We start from the raw sequence: 20,090 nt of genomic DNA on the forward strand, positions 1-20,090 counted from the left end.
TTGTTCCAGATCTTCCTGTTTTTCTTTTCCCCTCTGGCGTTCGGAAGGTTATTTCTTTTTAATAGGAGTTTCATCGCTATATCGGAATACATGTCCTAGCCATCTTATTCGAGAAACCTTGATCGCTTTTTCTATGTTAGGTTGATTAAATCTGCTAGCTTTTTAACATTGTTTAATGTTTTATTAAAAGATTGTCTAGTTTTGCACTCAAGCAATAATTTAGATTAATTTTTCTAAAAATGCTTCCTATGAATAATAAGCTTCAATTCATATTTTCATGAACAATAAGTAACTAAAATACATCTTGAAATTTACACCATTTTTAGTTCCCAAAATACTAACTATCAGAATGTTGTTTTAAATAATGTTATTTACGATTAATTGTCTATGAAACGATTAGAAGCAACTACTTCGACTTTAATTTTGTGAAAGAGAAACAATTTCATCAGCATAAAAATATTAATAATTAGAATTATATTTTTTGTCTACATTATGAACTTATTTTTGACGAAGGGAGATTGTATTTTGCCACATTTTTCAAAATAAAAAGCGGAAAAAAGGCGTATTTTTTTAAAATTGATTGCTCAAGAACTATTCGACTGATTTCGCTCAAGTTTTGTATTCAGCCATGCAAAATGACATTTTTTAAAAAAGGTGTAAAATAGTGTATACCTTACAATTCAATTTTCTTCTACCATTTTGAAATAAAATAATAAATATTTACAAAAAGTTATTTTTCAAATGAATCTTTTTTTCGATAAACAAATCTTAATTGAGTGCAAAAGTTTTTTTCAACTTGCTTAAAAAGTTCTCGAGGTATGGCGAAATACACAAAAAGTAAAATTAGTATTGAGGGGCTCAAACTTTGGTTTGCTCTTCTGATTAAACTATTGGGGCCATATTTCCCAGATTGAGAGCCCCTTTTATATTTGGGGGTCAGAAATCCAAATTCGCCGAAAGAAAGATATATTTATTCGGATTAAGTATGCTTTTGTATCTGATTTCGTAACTTAAAATATTGTCATCACTAACTAATTAGCATATTTGAGGTAACCCTCTCGAACCATTAAGATTGAGTCCTAGAATGAGAAGATACAGTAGTTAGATCAAAAGTTATTCAGGGTGGTCCGTTTATTTTATTGCACACTGTACGCAACGTTACCAAAATCAATAATACTAGGTAACTAAATAAAAGGTGGTAAGTCAGTCAAGCGATGTAATTATTATCAGTTTTACGTTGCAATATTCATCACGCAATTTTTTAATTGTAATCTTTATTTATCAGCTGAAGGAGATCCGTGAAAAATTGAAGGTACTGAAGGAAGACCTCAGCACCAAAGCCAAGGAACTGCTCGAGAAATTGAAGGAGAAAGCCAAGGATTACTGGAGAAACCTCTTGGACAAACTCAGACCTGACAGCCCCCTTTCAGCAGAGTAAGTTGTCAATCTATTACAGACATGAAGAAGCATTTTGTTATTTAGAATTGTGCTATAAAGAATATTTTATGCCTTAGGGATCCTAAAACTGAACTTGGAAAGAAATTGAAGGAACACTTCGATGAAATCTTGGAGAAATTGAAGGATGCTCTCGAGAACGGAAAAGTTGTCAAGGAGGACACTTTGGAAAAAGTAGGTTTAAATTTGTTTTACTAATGCGAGAAAAAATATTTTGCCGTTATTAAATGACTTAATTTTTTTTAAAAATGAGAATAGACTGAAAACTATTTATCATGAGTATCATTCAAAATTACAAAGAAAAAAAGGACAGCTTCTGTTAAAATACAGAAAATATTTACAGAAGACACAGAATTAAAATAAGTCTGTAAATGACTTCGGCTCAATTCATTTAGCTTTTTCCGGCTCTGAAATCTGCGACTTAGATTGAAATCTCTGAAAAGTAGTTCTTGAAAAGAAATTCAGTGGAGTAAAACAAGCATTTTCCGTAACTCTGTTAACGAGAAACTCATTCGTAAGTGTTTGAGGAAGAATTTACGTAATTTAACAGAAGTTCTTGTTTTTCTCTTTGTATATTTGCAGAAATCATTTACAGTGTAGTTGTTACATCTGATTCACAGAAATAAAATTAGCAAAAATCCGTGAATTACTTTCGTTTTTAGACATTAAGCTTTTTCTGACTCTGAAACGTGCTACTTACATTGAAATATCTGAAAGGTAATTCCTGTAGATAAATGCAAAGGTGTTTTACCAGTATTTTTCGTTACTCTGTTAACGAGAAACTCATTCATATGCCTTTGAACAAGAATTTGCGGAATTTTATTAACAGAGGCTCTTGTTTTTCTCTCTGTACTTTTACCGAAATTTTTGCAGTGCAGTAGTAACACCTTATGATTGAAACAATGAAAAGTTACAAATGTGTTGACCTTTATAATTTCTTTTATAATTAATAGCTCAAAGAAATCCGTCAAAAGCTTAAGGACTTGAAGCAGGACATTAGCAAACACGCTAAGGAACTTCTTGATAAGCTTAAGGACAAAGTAAAGGACTACTGGCAAAAGCTCTTGGACAAACTAAAGGACAAATCTTTCTCTGAGTAAGTATTTAAAAAGAAAACATTTATTTTATATGGGGTTTGTCTTCATGTTAACAAAGCGTCGGATATAAACCAAGATTAAATAAGCAGCAACTAAGGTTTAGAATAAAATATTGTTTCCAAGAATAAATTTTCGTTATAGAATAACTTTACAATACCTTCTACAGGGAGCAAAACTCCATCTCTGATGTTTACGATAAGCTCAAGAACTGGTTCAAGGACCTGAACATTGAATTGAAGGAAAAGTTCACTAAGTTCGGAGAATGGGTCAAGGAAAAATACGCCAAAGGTTTGGAAAAGGGAAAGGACAAGTTAGAGAATGTCAAGAAGATCGCCAAAGAAGTAAGCAAGTTTATTTTTTTGTAATTTTTAAGTAAATTCAACTAAATCATCATATCGCCGACCTAAAGAGTGGTTCCACACAATAGTTGATAAATTTTAGTTCAATTTAGACTATTGCGTTGGAAGACTTGTTGCTTATAGTGTATGTCTAAGCTGACGTCACTTCACTTACTTACCTATTCCATTAATGATAAATTGCTTCCTAGTAGCAACTATTTTAGAAATGTTTAATTTTAATGCAAAATAGTGTAAACAGCTGTTGCCATCATTAAGCACAATATTATAGCAATTGATTGAATATTAATAGTGTAGGGATATAGTTCAGCTTCTAGCTTGAAAACTCTATATTCGGTTCCTGTAATATTTTATAAGAGTAATCAATTAAGGTAGCAGTCAAAGTATAATTTTGCTTTATTTAAATATTATTTGTATTATTTTTATGAACTGACTCTATCTCTAAAATTAACTTAACTGTGTGACTTAAACTGTGGTAATTTTTCTGTTACAGAGCCAATTACAACAGTTCATATGGAATATATCAATAACAATAAATCGTTTCATCAGCAAATTATATCGTTATTTTCCTATTGAACTTTTATTTTATTCAATTTTTGAAAACAGCATTAATGGTGCTATTTATCGCCCACATATAAGGACAGCTTTCATCCGACAATTGCCTTAGGACTATTCTTGTGTACTGAGTTGGATACAAATTACAAAAATATATAGGGATTAAAGCGAAGTCTTGAAATTATTATGTGGATTGCGTTTGCATTAAGATATTAGTTTTCAAGCAAATAATAAATTAAAAAAAGCATTTTTTTAAAATTATTCATATTCATATTATTATTATTATTTGTTATTATTTTATTATTCGGTCACTTTTGAAATAAATAATCTGTTCTACTTTTAATTCCGCAAACTAATTTTCTAAGATAGGTTAATGAATGTAAACAAAAAAATATCGAACAAATTTCTTATCTTTATGTTTTTAATGCCTAATATTTTTTTCTCTTTCTTTTAAGTTCTTGGAAGACACCAAGCAAATCAGCAAAGATGTCGCCGACGAAGCCCTTGAATTCTTCCGTGAATACAAGAAGGATCTTGGCGATGTTTTTGAAGACATCAAAGCCAAAGTTAAGGATGTCATCAAGAAAGATTTGTAAATAATGGACTCACATTCGTCATTGAATCGTCAAATTCTTAATTTATGGTGTTAATTGCAATGTAATTTCTATTAGTAATTAAAATTAATTAACAAAATTCACATTTGATTTTAGTTCATGACGTCCTTTTTTACTTGATCTTATTCTTCATCTAAACAGTAAGGATATTTCACATAGCATTAATTTTGTTTTACATATGTCTCTATTTTCATGCTTTATGCATGTTGCCGGCAGTGTAGGAAAGCTGGAATTGTATACAATGCTTGGAATTTTTAGGCTATGTAAGAAATATGGTATTATGATATAATTTACTAAGACGCTATACGCAATAACTAACTCCTTTAAGGCAAATTATGTTAGTATGTTTTGAAATATGTAAATCACGACGAAGGAATCAGTATATTATTTTTTTCCACGATTTAATTTAGAAAAATATTGATACGATGATGAAAAAAAAAATCATTTTCCTTATTCCCTAATCTAGTTTTCTTACGAAACGAAGTTTACACCAGCCGACATTGCTGGTTATTATGGTTAGTGGGAATAAAAATCAGTGTAAGGAATATCGAGCAATAACTCACATATCCCTGCTGGGTTATTATTAATAACACATGTCGATTACTTAAATTTATGTCTTTCTTATTAAGGAAAAGCAAATGAGATACGAACCTACTTGTTGCACTAAAATTACTTTCCTTTAATTTCGATAAATATGAAGCAATTATAGTTAATATTTTGCTGGTTTCTCATATGGCCTTGTTATATAATGTGCTTAGACTATGAGTAAAATTTTTAATGATTTCAAACTTTACCTGTTGAGTTTCAGCATCGTGAACAATTTCATATTGTCAATTTGAATTCGTTCGAATCCCAGTTCGAATTCCCATTCGCTTGTATATCCCAACACCGGGTTCGAATCCCAGTGATGGCTGGTCGATACTAATTCCGCACCTGGCTCGCACCGATCACAGTGCTGATGTAAAATATTCTCCGAGGTAGACGGATCATGGGTTAGAATCCCTTTGAAATCAGGCTAAATCAAAAATTGAGTCAGCTGTTCAATGACGGTTATATAATAAAATATGGTGATCAATTTGGGTAAAAAAAATGGTATATGACAGAATATTTTTGCTATTTTCCTGAAATTAGCATCCAAGAATCTATCGAAGTTTCCATTGGTTTTTAATCTCTTTTTTGACTGCAGGCAAGTGTTATCAATATTTGTCTAATTTTTTTTGGAAAGAATTCTTAGAACAGCGAGAACCCTGATATAAAAGTAAACAAAAATTATTATAACACTTTCAGCTTTTCTTTATATATATATTTATTGGGATCTATCAAATACATAGAAAATATGAATTTTTTAAAAAATTAATAAATACCGCGAAAAAATATTTACACTGTATAAAACACGTTTTTAGAAACACTTTTAAGTTTTTTTTTAAGCTTTATCCATGTCAAAATTCCTGATGGTCCCATAAAAACATTTTGATGGTTTATGCTGGTTTCAGTACGATTCATGATGGTCCAACATCATTTAATAGTCACCATCATCCAACATTTTCCCTCATGAGTTCATGGCTTTTGATATGCCAACAAACTTACATCATTTCATGAAGGAAAATGATACTTTAATACTATAATAGTTAACCATCAAAAGAAGTTTGATTCTCACGGAGCAACAATCCATGATGATCCTTGATGGTCCCAACCAGGGCTTGAAAAATAACCCGTCCGCCTGTCCTCGGCGGTCAAAAATTCCCCGCTGACAACGAATTTCTCGAATCCGACGGCCGCGCGGACGGCCATTTTCCCGTTAATGTTCGTGATACATTTTTCAATTTTTGTTATCTTACAAGAGTCTTGTAAGTTACAAGGCTGCAAAATGACCCACAATACAGCAACATACTGCGCATATATTGATGTTTTCTCTTTCTGGGAGTACTGCAGCGGTTGAAAGGTGCTTTGCAGCAAACTTACAAAAAAACACAATACATACTGGTCTTAAACAAGAAGCTTTAAAAGCAATTATGAACATCTACCTAAATGGAAAACCCCTTTCAGATTTCTGTTCAGAAACCTCTGTAAATCATAGGCTTGATTGTGGAACTGGCAAACGTCATATTTGATTCATTTAAAAAAAGCAGTACCCTCGGATAACTTGACCTTTGTCATTTAAATTCTTTCATAAAAGAAATACTAGGTTACAATTAGTAACCTAGTATTTCTTTTATTACTGTATAATGTAATCCTAGTAACGACTAATTCATTGTGCAATTTATATAAATGTTTGTAATAAATAGGAGAAAATTATATTTTTATTTATTTAGAAGCTACGGGTTAGTTTCAAAGGAGGACGGGTACATTGTTGGGCAAGCCGTCCTCGGGGACGGGTAAAATTTCTGAGTTTTTTCGAGCCCTGGTCCCAGCATGATGGTTTAATGATGGTTACATTTTCATGATGGTTTAATGGGAATTCTTGTTAGTTCTCAGGAATATACCATCAAAAAGAATTTTCTTTAATGTTTGACCATCATAAATCAGTCCGAATTCCTACATTGGGATGATGGTTGTATCTGATCGTTTCAATACTTGATTTCTAAGATACTATGATGGAAATTTCTGTTGATTCAACATGAACAAACCATCAAAACTTGCTATTCTTATGTTGGACCATCATGATAATCAGTCCGAATTCCTACTTTGGGGTGATGGTTACTTATGTTGGTTACCATCAAAAATATAATGGTTCATGATGGAATTATTGATGGTTGCCATCAAGAGTATGTTGGTATATTAATGGAAAAACCATCAAAAATGTTGACTTGGGTATATTTTGATTGTGGCACACTAATTTGAAATTAGTTATTGGATTAACATTACTGGCAGACCGTAGGAATAAATGTCGAAATTCAGCTCTTAAAGTCGAGATTCAACTAATCCCCTTTAAATTCGGTGTCATTGCTTTGCTGTTGTTGCTTCAGGAATATCTGTTTGGAAGTTGTTGACTTGTATGGTCAATAAGTTGTAGGATAGTAAGATAACAACAAAATTAGCAAGAGTTTTCTTAAAATTGAATTATTGTGCAAAAACCTAAAAGTAAAACTATACCAAACTAAAAGACCACATGTGTATGCGTTTGAGTTATTGATTCTTGAATCTTAAACCGAGATTTATACATTAAAACATAAATGCTAACACCAAGAAAATATTTCTTTAAAGACCTTATGAGTTGGTAGTTATGCAAATTATAGTGTCGAAGCTCGATATAACGACGTCTTTTGTCCAAAGAAAAGTGGGCGTTATAACAGGTGATCGCTTTTACGTCAGTACTCGAAATAATAGCAAATATTTACTCACAAATGCTGGACTTAATTTGATAAAACCCAATACCAATTTAATCAATACACTTCTTTCAAAATTCTTAAAGTCCGTTCTAAGCATATGGCGTTATACAGGTAAGGAGCAGCCATTGTTAGCAAAATAACATACGCCCAGAGAACTAAAAAGTCTGAACAAAAATAAAATCAAGACGAATGCTCGTATTTTACCTTCAAAATAAACTACTCTTTACTACACTTCAGGAAAAGAGGGAGGATAGTTTTCAAACAAGTAAAATATGATTGATTAATCAATTGAAACGTTTGAAAAGAAATTTACTAAGGTCAGATTCATACAAAGGCCAAATGCATACAAGAGACTGGGATTATACACTACTAATTATAAAAAATGAAAACAACTGTTATTTCTTAACCTTTCTGACAGCAGATAATACCAAAGGCCACCTAGATTTAGAATGTGGTCCTGTCACTTTTTCTTCATTCATAGAAAATTCAAGATGTTTCGTCTGCATTGAGCTGTAACATGAAAAGAAATAGTAGTTTGAATTCTTTCCGGCAGATTTTTGCTATTTTATTCATTGTTAAATAAAAAGTGTTGTTTAGAAAGTTCAAAAATGTTAAACTCCGCAACTACAGTAATGTTTCAAGAACAGAAAAAAAAATGAAGCAAAACTTTTGTCTGTTCATTGGAATGAACGGTCCTGTTCGAACATTCTAATGAGAGTTTAAAAAAAACTTTGCGTCTACGGAATAGCGAAAGGGACTTGAGGTGTCCGTTGTTGTAATGGAAATGGTCTCAGTAATAGACCCCCTATTTACTAAAGAGTATAGACATTACTAAAGAGTATGTACTAAAGAGTATAGACATTATTCATAATCTTTGATGTGAAAATTTTTAGAAATAAAGAGAAAGATAAAAGAATGAGAAGCTTTTAATCATAAGTTGGTGATTACTTTTCATTTTATAACAAATAAAGCATCAGTTAAATTGCTACCAGTAGCAAATTTAAGAAAAAAGGAATATCAGAATAATATCCCGTTTGTCTCTTAATTGTATTAATAAAATAGCTTGGCAAATACGATATTACTTAGCTTCAGTACTAAACGTATTTGTTTCTTAAACAGTTTTAGTTCAACCATAAGTATAACAGTTTCAAGCTTGAAAAGCATTGATAAAGCACTATAATTCTATGCTTCCATTATCAAACTATTACAACTGCTTTAATTATTTTCTAAGCTACCATTAGACTAATCAGGATCATATGAGTTTAAATAGAAACAAATAGCTTCTTGTAGCTTCAGTACTAAACGTATCTGTTTCTTAAACAGTTTTAGTTCAGTCTTAAGTATAACAGTTTCAAGCTTGAAAAGCATTGATAAAGCACTAATATTCTATGCTTCCATTATCAAACTATTACAACTGCTTTAATTATTTTCTAAGCTACCATTAGACTAATCAGGATCATATGAGTTTAAATAGAAACAAATAGCTTCTTGTAGCTTCAGTACTAAACGTATCTGTTTCTTAAACAGTTTTAGTTCAGTCTTAAGTATAACAGTTTCAAGCTTGAAAAGCATTGATAAAGCACTAATATTCTATGCTTCCATTATCAAACTATTACAACTGCTTTAATTATTTTCTAAGCTACCATTAGACTAATCAGGATCATATGAGTTTAAATAGAAACAAATAGCTTCTTGTAGCTTCAGTACTAAACGTATCTGTTTCTTAAACAGTTTTAGTTCAGTCTTAAGTATAACAGTTTCAAGCTTGAAAAGCATTGATAAAGCACTAATATTCTATGCTTCCATTATCAAACTATTACAACTGCTTTAATTATTTTCTAAGCTACCATTAGACTAATCAGGATCATATGAGTTTAAATAGAAACAAATAGCTTCTTGTAGCTTCAGTACTAAACGTATCTGTTTCTTAAACAGTTTTAGTTCAGTCTTAAGTATAACAGTTTCAAGCTTGAAAAGCATTGATAAAGCACTAATATTCTATGCTTCCATTATCAAATTATTACAACTACGTTAATTATTTTCTAAGCTACCATTAGACTAATCAGGATCATATGAGTTTAAATAGAAACAAATAGCTTCTTGTAGCTTCAGTACTAAACGTATTTATTTCTTAAACAGTTTTAGTTCAGTCTTAAGTATAACAGTTTCAAGCTTGAAAAGCATTGATAAAGCACTAATATTCTATGCTTCCATTATCAAACTATTACAACTACTTTAATTATTTTCTAAGCTACCATTAGATTAATCAGGATCGTATGAGTTTAAATAGAGACAAATAGCTTCTTGTGCAAGATTACTTCACCCACCAAGGTGAGAAAAGCCATAATGTAACCTAGAATTAGTAACACAAAAACTCCAAATAAATTTTCGATAGAAATGGGTCGCACCAAAACAGTTTCGTGGCTTGACTTGTGGGAAGCAATGATTACTTTCATAGCTTCCTCATTGAGAATTTTGCGATAAATTCCAGCTTGCCACAGTCGAGATAATATCGAGTTCAATTCCTTTTTATAGCTAAAGTTTTTATTTATATAAGCTGAAAACAATACATAAGCGATGTTGTCGTTGGATATGAAAGCCGAATATCGCTCTACAGATTCTACTTCAAATAAAGATGGAACTAACAGTATGAAAGCAGTACCCTCAGAATATAGCTTAGCAAAATCAACCGAGTCAAACCAATAATAATAGTTGTGTTCGTCAATATACTGTCCCAGGGACCGCATATGCGACTGGCTAGCAGTTTTAAACAGTACGTTTTTCAAATAAATAGCATCAACGCAATATACTTTTATACCTTTCGATTCTGCAGTTTTTGATAAGTCTTTGAAATTACGAATTGGCGGATTCATTAAAGGGTTTGCCATAAATGATAATAAAACCGCTGCATAACTAAAAGATATTATTAATTTAAAAATTAAAGAAGAAATGATCAATACTTTGTTTTTTAGTGAATGTCTCCTAAATTCCAAAGGGTACTTGCCAGTATCAATCCAAAAATAGGAAAACAGCTGTAGGTAGGACAAGTTCGTTTTCACCAAAAACTTGTAAGATAATGGCAGTAACACAGCAACTAATAGCCAGGAAATCCAAACTGGAATAGTAAAGGGATACAGGAAAGAAAACTTAGTTTCCAGAGGAATGGATTTGCTAATTCCGAAGCTGAAAGAAGCAATAAAGTAAGACATACTGAAATCGACTTTTTCCAAGTATTCATAGTACTGTAACAAATAAGTCCAAGCCATGTCTGCATCTCCTTCATGTACCACCGCTAAGGCTTCTGCGGCACTTTCTACAATTAAGATCTTAAGAAACTCAGATTTCACGCCAAGACCTTCAAGAACAACTTGCAAAAATCTTCCCTCGTGTCCAGAAAATATATATTTACCTTGTTCATTTCTTGTGTAATTCGAATCAGGCGTTATTAGCATAGCGATTGAAAAGTTCTTCATTTTACAATTGAAGTAATTCCTTCATACATAGAAATCACACATTGCAGATAATTTTTTGCATAAATTAAATAGTTCTTAGCATAGGCTTCAGTTTTTCCTTTCACAATTGAAGTAGTTTCTCCATATTAAGAAGTCATTAATCTTGAAGAACATTTGTGCAATCCAAATACTTCATTTTACAATTGGAGTAATTCCTTCATACCTAGAGGTCATATATCTAGCAGATAACTTTTTGTGCAATTAAAATTAGGAGTTTTGAGTTTTTACCACTGTGATAAGCTTTTTATTTCACAATTGGAGTAATTTTTTCATGGCAAGAAGTCAATAATCTTGCAGAAAATTTTTTGTGTAATTCGAGTCGAGTTCTTTACTTCACAATTGGTTTAATTTTTTCTATCTAGAAACCATCCATTTTGCAAGTTATTTTTTTGTGCGTAATTTAAATTAGGAGTTCTTATCACTGTGATAAGTTCTTTATTTCACAATTAGAGTAATTCTTTCGTGTTAAGTAGTCACTGATCTTGAGAAACATTTTTTTGTGAATTTTAAATTAGGAGTTCTTAGCACTGTTTTATGTGCTTCGTTTCGCAATTGGATTAATTTCTTCATTTTTAGATGTTTTTAGATATTTTTTATGTAGTTTCAATGATGAGTTCTGAGTATCGTGATTGATGTGGTTTTCATTTTACAGTTGGAGTAATTCCTTCAACTCTAGAAGCCATACATCTTGCAGATAAATTTTTACGTAGGTCATGGGACTTCTAAGTACACCAAGAGATAATGTCTCCTATTTAAATTTGAAGAGAAACCTTGACCAGTAAAAAGCTTGACAGTAGCGCTGACGCCATAGAAGAGAAACTTTTTATTGCTTTCGAACAATTTGAACAGTTTGATATGAATAGTGAATGCTGTAAGGCAATGGCAGTCATCTTTGTGGTATTCTGTTCCATGTTTTTATTAATTAAATCGTGTTTCTTTATAATGATTTTTTTCGTCTTCTGAACTTCATTTACCCTACAATATTGAATCACTTCCTGAAATAAATTTAGCGTAGTGATTCCTTCATATCCAAAAATTATAACAATATTTTGTGTGGGGGTTACAGCTATTTTACTTGTCTTCTGAATTTGATATACCTTACAATATTGAGAACCAATACTGGACCACCTCTAGAAATGAATTTCGCATAGTATTCAGAAATTCTACTAATATTTTTTGCGTGACTCAAAATTGGTGTCGGAAAGAAAATCGACTAACTTTTTAAACAGAAATATGTAGTTATCTAACAGTCAAAAAACATTTAACTGCTTTCATTTTATATAGTTTAAAGTAGGTGTGAGTAAAATTTTTTTAACTTCATTTACTGGCATGACTAAATCTTTCGTATGCAGAAAATGTGTAGCATTTACGATGTTCGTGTCTAGCGTAGTTTTAATAAGAAAATTTGCACCATAACTATTAACTTCATTTTACTACATACATAATTCTTTCTTATTTAAGACATATTTAGTAATCATAATTTTCATTTGTGTATATTTTAAGAACACAACAGAAGTAGTAAGATCGAAGCGTAAATGATAAAAAGTTTTGCAAATCCATATTCTCTACAAATATTATTTATTAGTATTTTCATTGTGTATTTTTCCCGCTTGCCATTAACATTTTAAATAAGTTCGATTATAAAGCCAATAGGTAAAGCTGTTTTACTAAATATTCATGTCTAATAACTCTTGCATTTTGGATGTAATAAACAAACTAAATACAAAAAACCTTTATATTATTTTAGTTCACGACTTTTTAATGGGATTTTGGCGAGAAAAAAGTCTTCATTCGATATTGGTGTATCAGTCATTCCACAAAAGAAAGAAATGTTTGGCAATAACATAAATTATTCAAGGTGATTTCGTGATTTCCTTTTCAAACTATTTCAATGCAGCCTTCCAAATATCTCTGGATTTAAAAATGAAATCAATATTTATTTTTAAAGAAGAAAAATTAGTTTCGTGATTTAAGTACAAGACGAAAATCGCTTTAATGTTTTATGTATTTAATCACAATTGATTCAAAAGTTATTGAATTCATATTTAAGTAAACATTTAAATGGTTAATGCTTTTCTTTCAGAGCCGCTTTTTTAGTTATGTTTGCTAAAGCATTCTATTGTATGCAACTTAACCAAGCTGAAATTGCACTGAATAATATTGAGATTGCTCGTGTATGAAATAAAAAAAATTCTAAGCTTGAAAGTATTAAGAAAAAAACGATACATTGTTGTAAAATGATTTACCAATTAAAATTTATTTTTGATGGCACTTAAAGAACATAAAATTTTGTCTCATAATTGTGAAATAATTCCTTAATAAATCCTACAAGAGTAATCTGTAATACTTTCGATTTTTCGACATCCTGTAAAATTAAAACACAGTCTTGTGGGGTTAATATACAAGGTGTTTCATTTCCACAGTCCTTAATATATATTTTTAGAGCACTTCTCAAAAAAGAAGTCAAATCGCAAATTAATGCTATGCAATAAATAAATACTATCGATATATGTTGATACAAATCAATTTAAAGTTAACGAAAATTGCAGTTTTTAAAATCTAGTCAAATATTAGAGATATAATTACATGATATTAGCTATGGTAATAATCGACAATGCTTTCTCATTTTTAGGGTCACTTAAAAGTAAAACACAGTCTTATGTGGTTAATATACAAGGTATTTCGTAATCACAGTCCTTAATATATATTTTTAGAACACTTGTCACAAAAAAGTAAATCGCAAATTAATATTTAGGAATAAATAAATGAATATGTTACCGAAATCTGCTGATACAATGTAATTTGACATTTACTTTCAATCGAATTTAGAGGTTTTAAAACCTTTGTCAAATATTTGAGATATAATTACATAATATAACCTATGTTAGTAATAGGTAATACTTCCCTTTTTTATGCACCCTGTAAAAGTAGAAAACAGTCTTAAGTGGTTAATGTTTAAGGTGTTTCGTAAATACCGCTCTTAGACTAAGGACTAATAGTCCTTAAATAAATACTAAGGACCTAAGTATTTATTTTTCGAACACTTGGCAAAAATATAGTGAAATAGATTGCAAATTAAAATTTAGGCAAGAAATAAATAAATGTGATAACGAAATCTGAGTACAAAGTAGGACTTTTGAGGACTTTTAGGGACCATGAAATCTTGTGAAACATTTTTGAAGCATTACGTTATATAAACTATGCAAGTAATCAATAATGTTTTCTCGTTTTCAGCACTCTGCAAGTGCGAAACACGTTCATATTCAAGATGTATGGTAATGTCCGTCCTTAATATATATTTTTTGAATTTTGTCGAAAAAGGAAGTCATATGGAGCGTAAAATGATGTTTTAGCATGAAATAAATAAATATGCTACTGAAATCTGTGGATACAAAGTAATTTATAGTTTTCTATTAATGGAATTTAGAGATTTTGAAATCTTGTCAATTATTTGAGAAACTCTATTAATGGAATTTAGAGAATTTGAAATCTTGTCAATCATTTGAGAAACTCTATTAATGGAATTTAGAGATTTTGAAATCAATCTTGTCAATCATTTGAGAAACTCTGTTAATGGAACTTAGAGATTTTGAAAGCTTGTCAATTATTTGAGGAACTCTATTAATGGAATTTAGAGATTTTGAAATCTTGTCAATCCTTTGAGAAACAATTACGCAATATAAACAATGGTAGCAATCGACAATGCTTCCTCATTTTCAGCACCCTGTAAAAGTAAATCGCAATCTTATGTGGCTTACATTCAAGGTAACAGCCGACCGGCCTGTGTAGGGGTCAGGGAACTGGCCTTGCATCAGAAAGGTTCTGGGTTCAAATCCCGGGTGAGGCATGGATGTTCTTTCATTCTCTGTACTATCTGTCCTTACTGTGGGAGCAACGTAGGCCCATCTAATATGGTGTCCCTGAAAGAGTGGCCAACAAATCTGCCCTTCAGATGACTGTATGACCTAGGTCATTCTCCAGGTGGGCATTGGAAAAAAAAACAAGCATTCAAGGTAATTTGGGTTGCACCATTAAATGTCGTTATGTTTGCTTAGTTATTCCTTTGTCAGTGTTAAAATTTTCCTTCTTTTTAGGTTTAATAGTCGCCATTTTTTAATTGCTAAAGAAACAAATTCCATGTCATATTTTTGCAGCCATTAGTTTACAGTCAGATTTAACACGGAGAGGAAAAAATAAGCATTTTCAACACATTTTATTTTTTATTTTCGTAAAGTAAAAAATGCGGCTGCGTCCCACAAAGAAATATGTGAAGTTTATAAGTGTTGATTGTTTAAGAGAAGGCACGAGTCAGAATAAGTTTGAAAAATTTTGTTCTGAAGAATTTTTACCCAAGGATGACCAGTGATTTAGCTGACCCTCAGAAGTTGATGGCGACCAAATGAAAGCCATAATTGAATCGAATCGTCAAATAATTGCGCGAGAGACTTCAAATGTACCGCACTAAAAATTGCAAGAGTGGTCTTGGACGTGTTAAGAATATCGTTATTTGAGTACGGTACAAATTTAAAGAGTTTCAGCTAACACAACGAATCAATACTTGTGATACACATTTCAAATGTAATGCAATCGAGTCTTTTTTAAACGAATTATCACAGGTGATTGAAAAGGGATCGTCTCAATAGTGTTAATCGAAAAAGATCACGATCGAAGCAGGAAGAGCCAGCACAAACTATATCAGAGGTTGAATTTCATCAGAAAAAGACCATACTACCAATGAGCAAAATTAGAAATTAGACAATACACAAAATTAGAGCGAAATAGGTTGAAAGCCAGAGAGAGTTTGAATTTTTAAAAAGTCGCACATTAAAAATTCTATTTCTTGGAACTATTCGACTGCTTCTGCTAAAAATATGTACTTTGTCATGCAAAATTGTATTCCTTAAAATGATGTAAACAATTGCATATTGTGACAAACTCTCCTCTTTCCCCCACTACAGCGACTCTGGCGGTGAACTAAGACAGTCTGCCAGGAACCGCCGTTAAGTACGGACGTTTAATTCGAGCCCAAAACCCCCTCTTCCAAATTCTTGTATTTTTTTATCCTTGTTTTATTTTTTATGTGTTTTGTCATTTTCAATAAATATTTAGAGATAGAGTTTGAATTTTTAAAAAGTCGCACATTAAAAATTCTATTTCTAGGAACTATTCGACTGCTTCTGCTAAAAATTTGTACTTTGTCATGCAAAATTGTATTCTTTAAAATGATGTAAACAATTGCATATTGTGACAAACTCTCCTCTTGCCCCCACTACAGCGCCTCTGGCGGTGAACTAAGACAGTCTGCCAGGAACCGCCGTTAAGAACGGACGTTTAATTCGAGCCCAAAACCCCCTGTTCCAAATTCTTGTATTTTTTTATCCTTGTTTTATTTTTTATGTGTTTTGCCCTTTTCAATAAATATTTAGAGTTAGATAATTTCTAGTCTTTCATTATTTATGTGAATTGGTAGAAATACAAATAAACCAGGACTTCCCCTACAAAAATGACGCCCAACTCGTNTCTTATAATTAAAATATTTTGACTATTATTAAATTAAATAATAAAAAATAGGTATTTATTATTTTTTTTGAATGGGATTATCTTTGGATAAACGAATTTTATAATTCTGAGCAAAACTTTTTCAATACACTTAAAAAGTTGGTTGGTTGGTTCTAATGCCACTTGCCACACGGGCAAACCTGCTTCGTGAAGAAAGTTTCGCATAGTAAGTCCTTCATATCCAGAAATTCTACAGTACAATTACAATATTGAGAACCAATACTGGACGGCCTCTAGAAATGAATTTCGAATAGTATCCAGAAATTCTATTAATATTTTGCACGTGGCTCAAAATTGGTTTCGGAAAGAAAATCGACTAACTTTTTGAACAGAAATAGTTACCTTACATTCAAAAAATATTTAACTGCTTTCATTTTATGTAGTTTAAAATAGGTGTGAGCAAAAAAATTTTAACTTCTGCATTTACTGGCATGACTAAATCTTTCGTATACAGAAAATGTTTAGCATTTGCGATATTCGTGTCTAGAGTAGTTTTAACAAGAAAATTTGCACCATAATTATTAACTTCATTTTACTACATACATAATTCTTTCCTATCTAAGACATATTTAGTAATTATAATGTTTATTTGTGTATATTTTAAGAACACAATAGAAGTAGTAAGATCGAAGCGTAAACGATGAAAATGTTTGCAAATCCATATTCTCTACAAATATTATTTATTAATATTTTCATTGTGTATTTTTTCTGCTTTCCAAATGCATTTTAAATAAGTTCGATTATAAAGCTAACAGGTAAAGTTGTTTTTCTAAATATTCATGTCTATTTACTCTTGTAATTTGGATGCAATAAACAAACTAAATAAGAAAAACCCTTTATATTATTTTATTTCATGACTTTTTAATGGGATTTTAGCGAGAGAAAAGTCTTCATTCTATATTGAAGAAACAGTCATTCTACAAAAGAAAGAAATGTTTGGCAATAACAAATTATTCGAGGTGATTTCGTGCTTTCATTTTCAATAAATTCAATGCAGTCTTGGTGAAGAAAGTTGCCACAAAAGTTTTTCGCAACATTTTTTTAAACAAACTCTATTGTTGTTGTTGGCGTATGCCTGTTAATGCAGAGGGGTACGATTGTTCTTGTTTCCCAGTGGCGCCATCTATAACCGAGAATTTGATTTCTGCCACACCCATACGTTACAACCGTTTATAGGGTGGACCCATTCATACATCCATTCTTTCATACACAGATCGTAATTTTGACCTGAATCAAAGAACGATCGATCTCCAGTCCAGTACCCCCAGAGGTATTGATTTGTTATGGAGACATGGAGGACTTTGCGACTAGGCAGAATTTTAACGTGCGTCAGTCACCAACTACGTGAGGACCAACTACACCGTCTTCGGCTGGCGGGGTACGAACCCACGAATTTTCGGACCTACCGACCAGGCTATCCCGGCCTACTTAAAAAGTTATCAAGATATGGCGAAATCCCCAAAAAGTGAAATCAGCATTCCTAACATCAGCAGGTCCTAACTTTAGATCGTTTTTCTGACCATATTTCCCAGATTACGGTTACCACCCGTATTTTGATGGTTGAAAATTCGAATCCGTCGAAAAAAAAATAGTATGTTTAATCAGAGAAATTACGTTTTTATGTCTGATATTGTTACTTAAAATATTATGTGTACTAACTAATTAGCATATTTGAAGTGACCTCTTCGATCCATTATGATTGGGTCCTAGAACATGGTGATCCGTTCATGAGATCAAAAGTTACTCAAGTTAATCCATTTTTTTCCAGCGCGTTGTTGTTGTTGCGTATGGCTGTTTAGGCAGAGGGGCGCGATTGTTCTTGTTTTTCAGTGGCGCCATCTATGGCCAAGAATTCGACTTCTGCCACATCCATATGTCACACCCATTTATAGGGATGACCCATTCATACATCCATTCATTCATCCACAGATCGTAATTTTGACCTGAATCAGAGAACGATCTATCTCCAATCCAGTGCCCCCAGAGGTATTGATTTGTTATGGGAACAAGGGGGAATTCGTGACTCGACAGATTTAACGTGCATCAGTCACCATTTACTACACCGACCGGTGGGGTTCAAACCTACGAACTCTCGGACACGGGTCGAGCGCCCTGCCGACCAGGCCATCCCGGCCCTTTTAGCGTGTTGTACAATGAATAAAGACCACGGGGGTATATGTTTATAAAGCTGATAAGAAGAAAAACGAATTTGCCTGCAGGTAGAAAGTGTTTTTCCATGTTACGGCACATCTTCTGGGTGACGGTCCTACATTTTGGGGGGGGGGGATCATCTACATTCTGGGGGCGAACCGATTTTTTATGTTATTGATTTGTTAAAACTTCGTAATCTTCAAAATGCAACAGAAGGCGAAATGCAACACAATCTCATTAATTCCCTTTCTTCTTCCAAGTGTGACATCATTAGTGGACGGCCCTAAAAGAATTCAACATGTAAATTAAGTACAGAATCTGTTTTGAAACTGGAACTGTCATAAATTGAGATTTGAATTTCTTTATTCTACCAGAAAGTCATTATGCTTGTGATTTTTTAAAGAAAATTGAAATTAAGATTAGTAGAGAATCAATTTCTTTAATCCTCCTGATAACTCTTATTACACAAGAAAAATTGAGTTTTTTTTTAAATTAAAAATTTGTGTAACAGGGAAGAAATTTTTTTATTATACCAGATACGCCTTATTTCTCAGACAAATTGAGAGTTTTCTTAAAAAAATTTAAATTATGAAAAATAAAAATTATAAAATAATATAAAAAATAATAATATAAAAAATATAAAAATAAAAAATTGTTTATTCCACCAGATAATCTTTATTAGTAATACAAATTGAGCTAACTTTAAAAATTTAAATTATGCTTAACAGAGAATACATTCTAGACAGCCTTTATTCCTCAGATAAATTGAGAATTTTTTAAATTTAAAATTATGCTCAATAGAGAACAGATTTCTTTATTTTATCAAGTACTCCTTATTTCACAAATAAATTGGGATTTTTTAAAAGTTTAAATTATTTTTATCAGAGGACCAATTTTTTTGCTCTAATAGACATGCTATTCCTCTGACAAATTGAGATTTTTTTAAAATTTGAAATAACGCTCAACATAGAAAAAATTTCGTTATTCCACCAGATAGTACTTATTCCACGAATAAGGTGTGCGTTTTTTTTTAAAATTTAAATTATATTTAACAGAGAAATCATTTCTTTGTTTCAACAGATAGTCCTTATTCCTCTGATAAATTGGGAGTTTTTTTAAAATTTAAATTATGTTAAATGGAGAACCAATTTCTTCTTTATTCAACCAGATAGCCCTTATTCCTAAAACTGAAAGTTTTTTTTAAAAATTTAAATTGGGATTGACATGGAATTAAGTGGTTTATGTATAGATTTTTTTGACCAATCATTTTTACTTTATAAATGCTTTTAGTTAGATATTTTGGAGTTCAGTTTAGTTTTCATCATAAAAATTTTCGTGCAGCATGAGGAACAAATAGTCTACTGATTACCATTATTTTTCCATCTGTTAGTACCGATTAAATAAGGAATCCACTAATTTCTTTAGAATCTAAGAGATTTATTTAGAAGTAGAATTTCGAAAA

The 20,090-nt window shown here is 31.5% G+C and overlaps 1 protein-coding gene across 1 annotated transcript in view; it reads left to right on the plus strand.

The window, feature by feature from the left end:
• The window catches only part of LOC107455703 (golgin subfamily A member 4), a 134,916-nt gene that overhangs the window by 15,574 nt on the left and 99,252 nt on the right, over nucleotides 1–20,090 (plus strand). Inside the window, exons 21-23 of the mRNA XM_071183880.1 lie at nucleotides 1,286–1,434; nucleotides 1,515–1,629; nucleotides 2,409–2,551. Coding sequence (XP_071039981.1) covers nucleotides 1,286–1,434; nucleotides 1,515–1,629; nucleotides 2,409–2,551 — 407 coding nt within the window. The remainder of the gene's footprint in view (nucleotides 1–1,285; nucleotides 1,435–1,514; nucleotides 1,630–2,408; nucleotides 2,552–20,090) is intronic.

Source organism: Parasteatoda tepidariorum, chromosome 8, assembly GCF_043381705.1.
Source record: "Parasteatoda tepidariorum isolate YZ-2023 chromosome 8, CAS_Ptep_4.0, whole genome shotgun sequence".
Taxonomy (NCBI): Eukaryota; Metazoa; Arthropoda; class Arachnida; order Araneae; family Theridiidae; genus Parasteatoda; species Parasteatoda tepidariorum.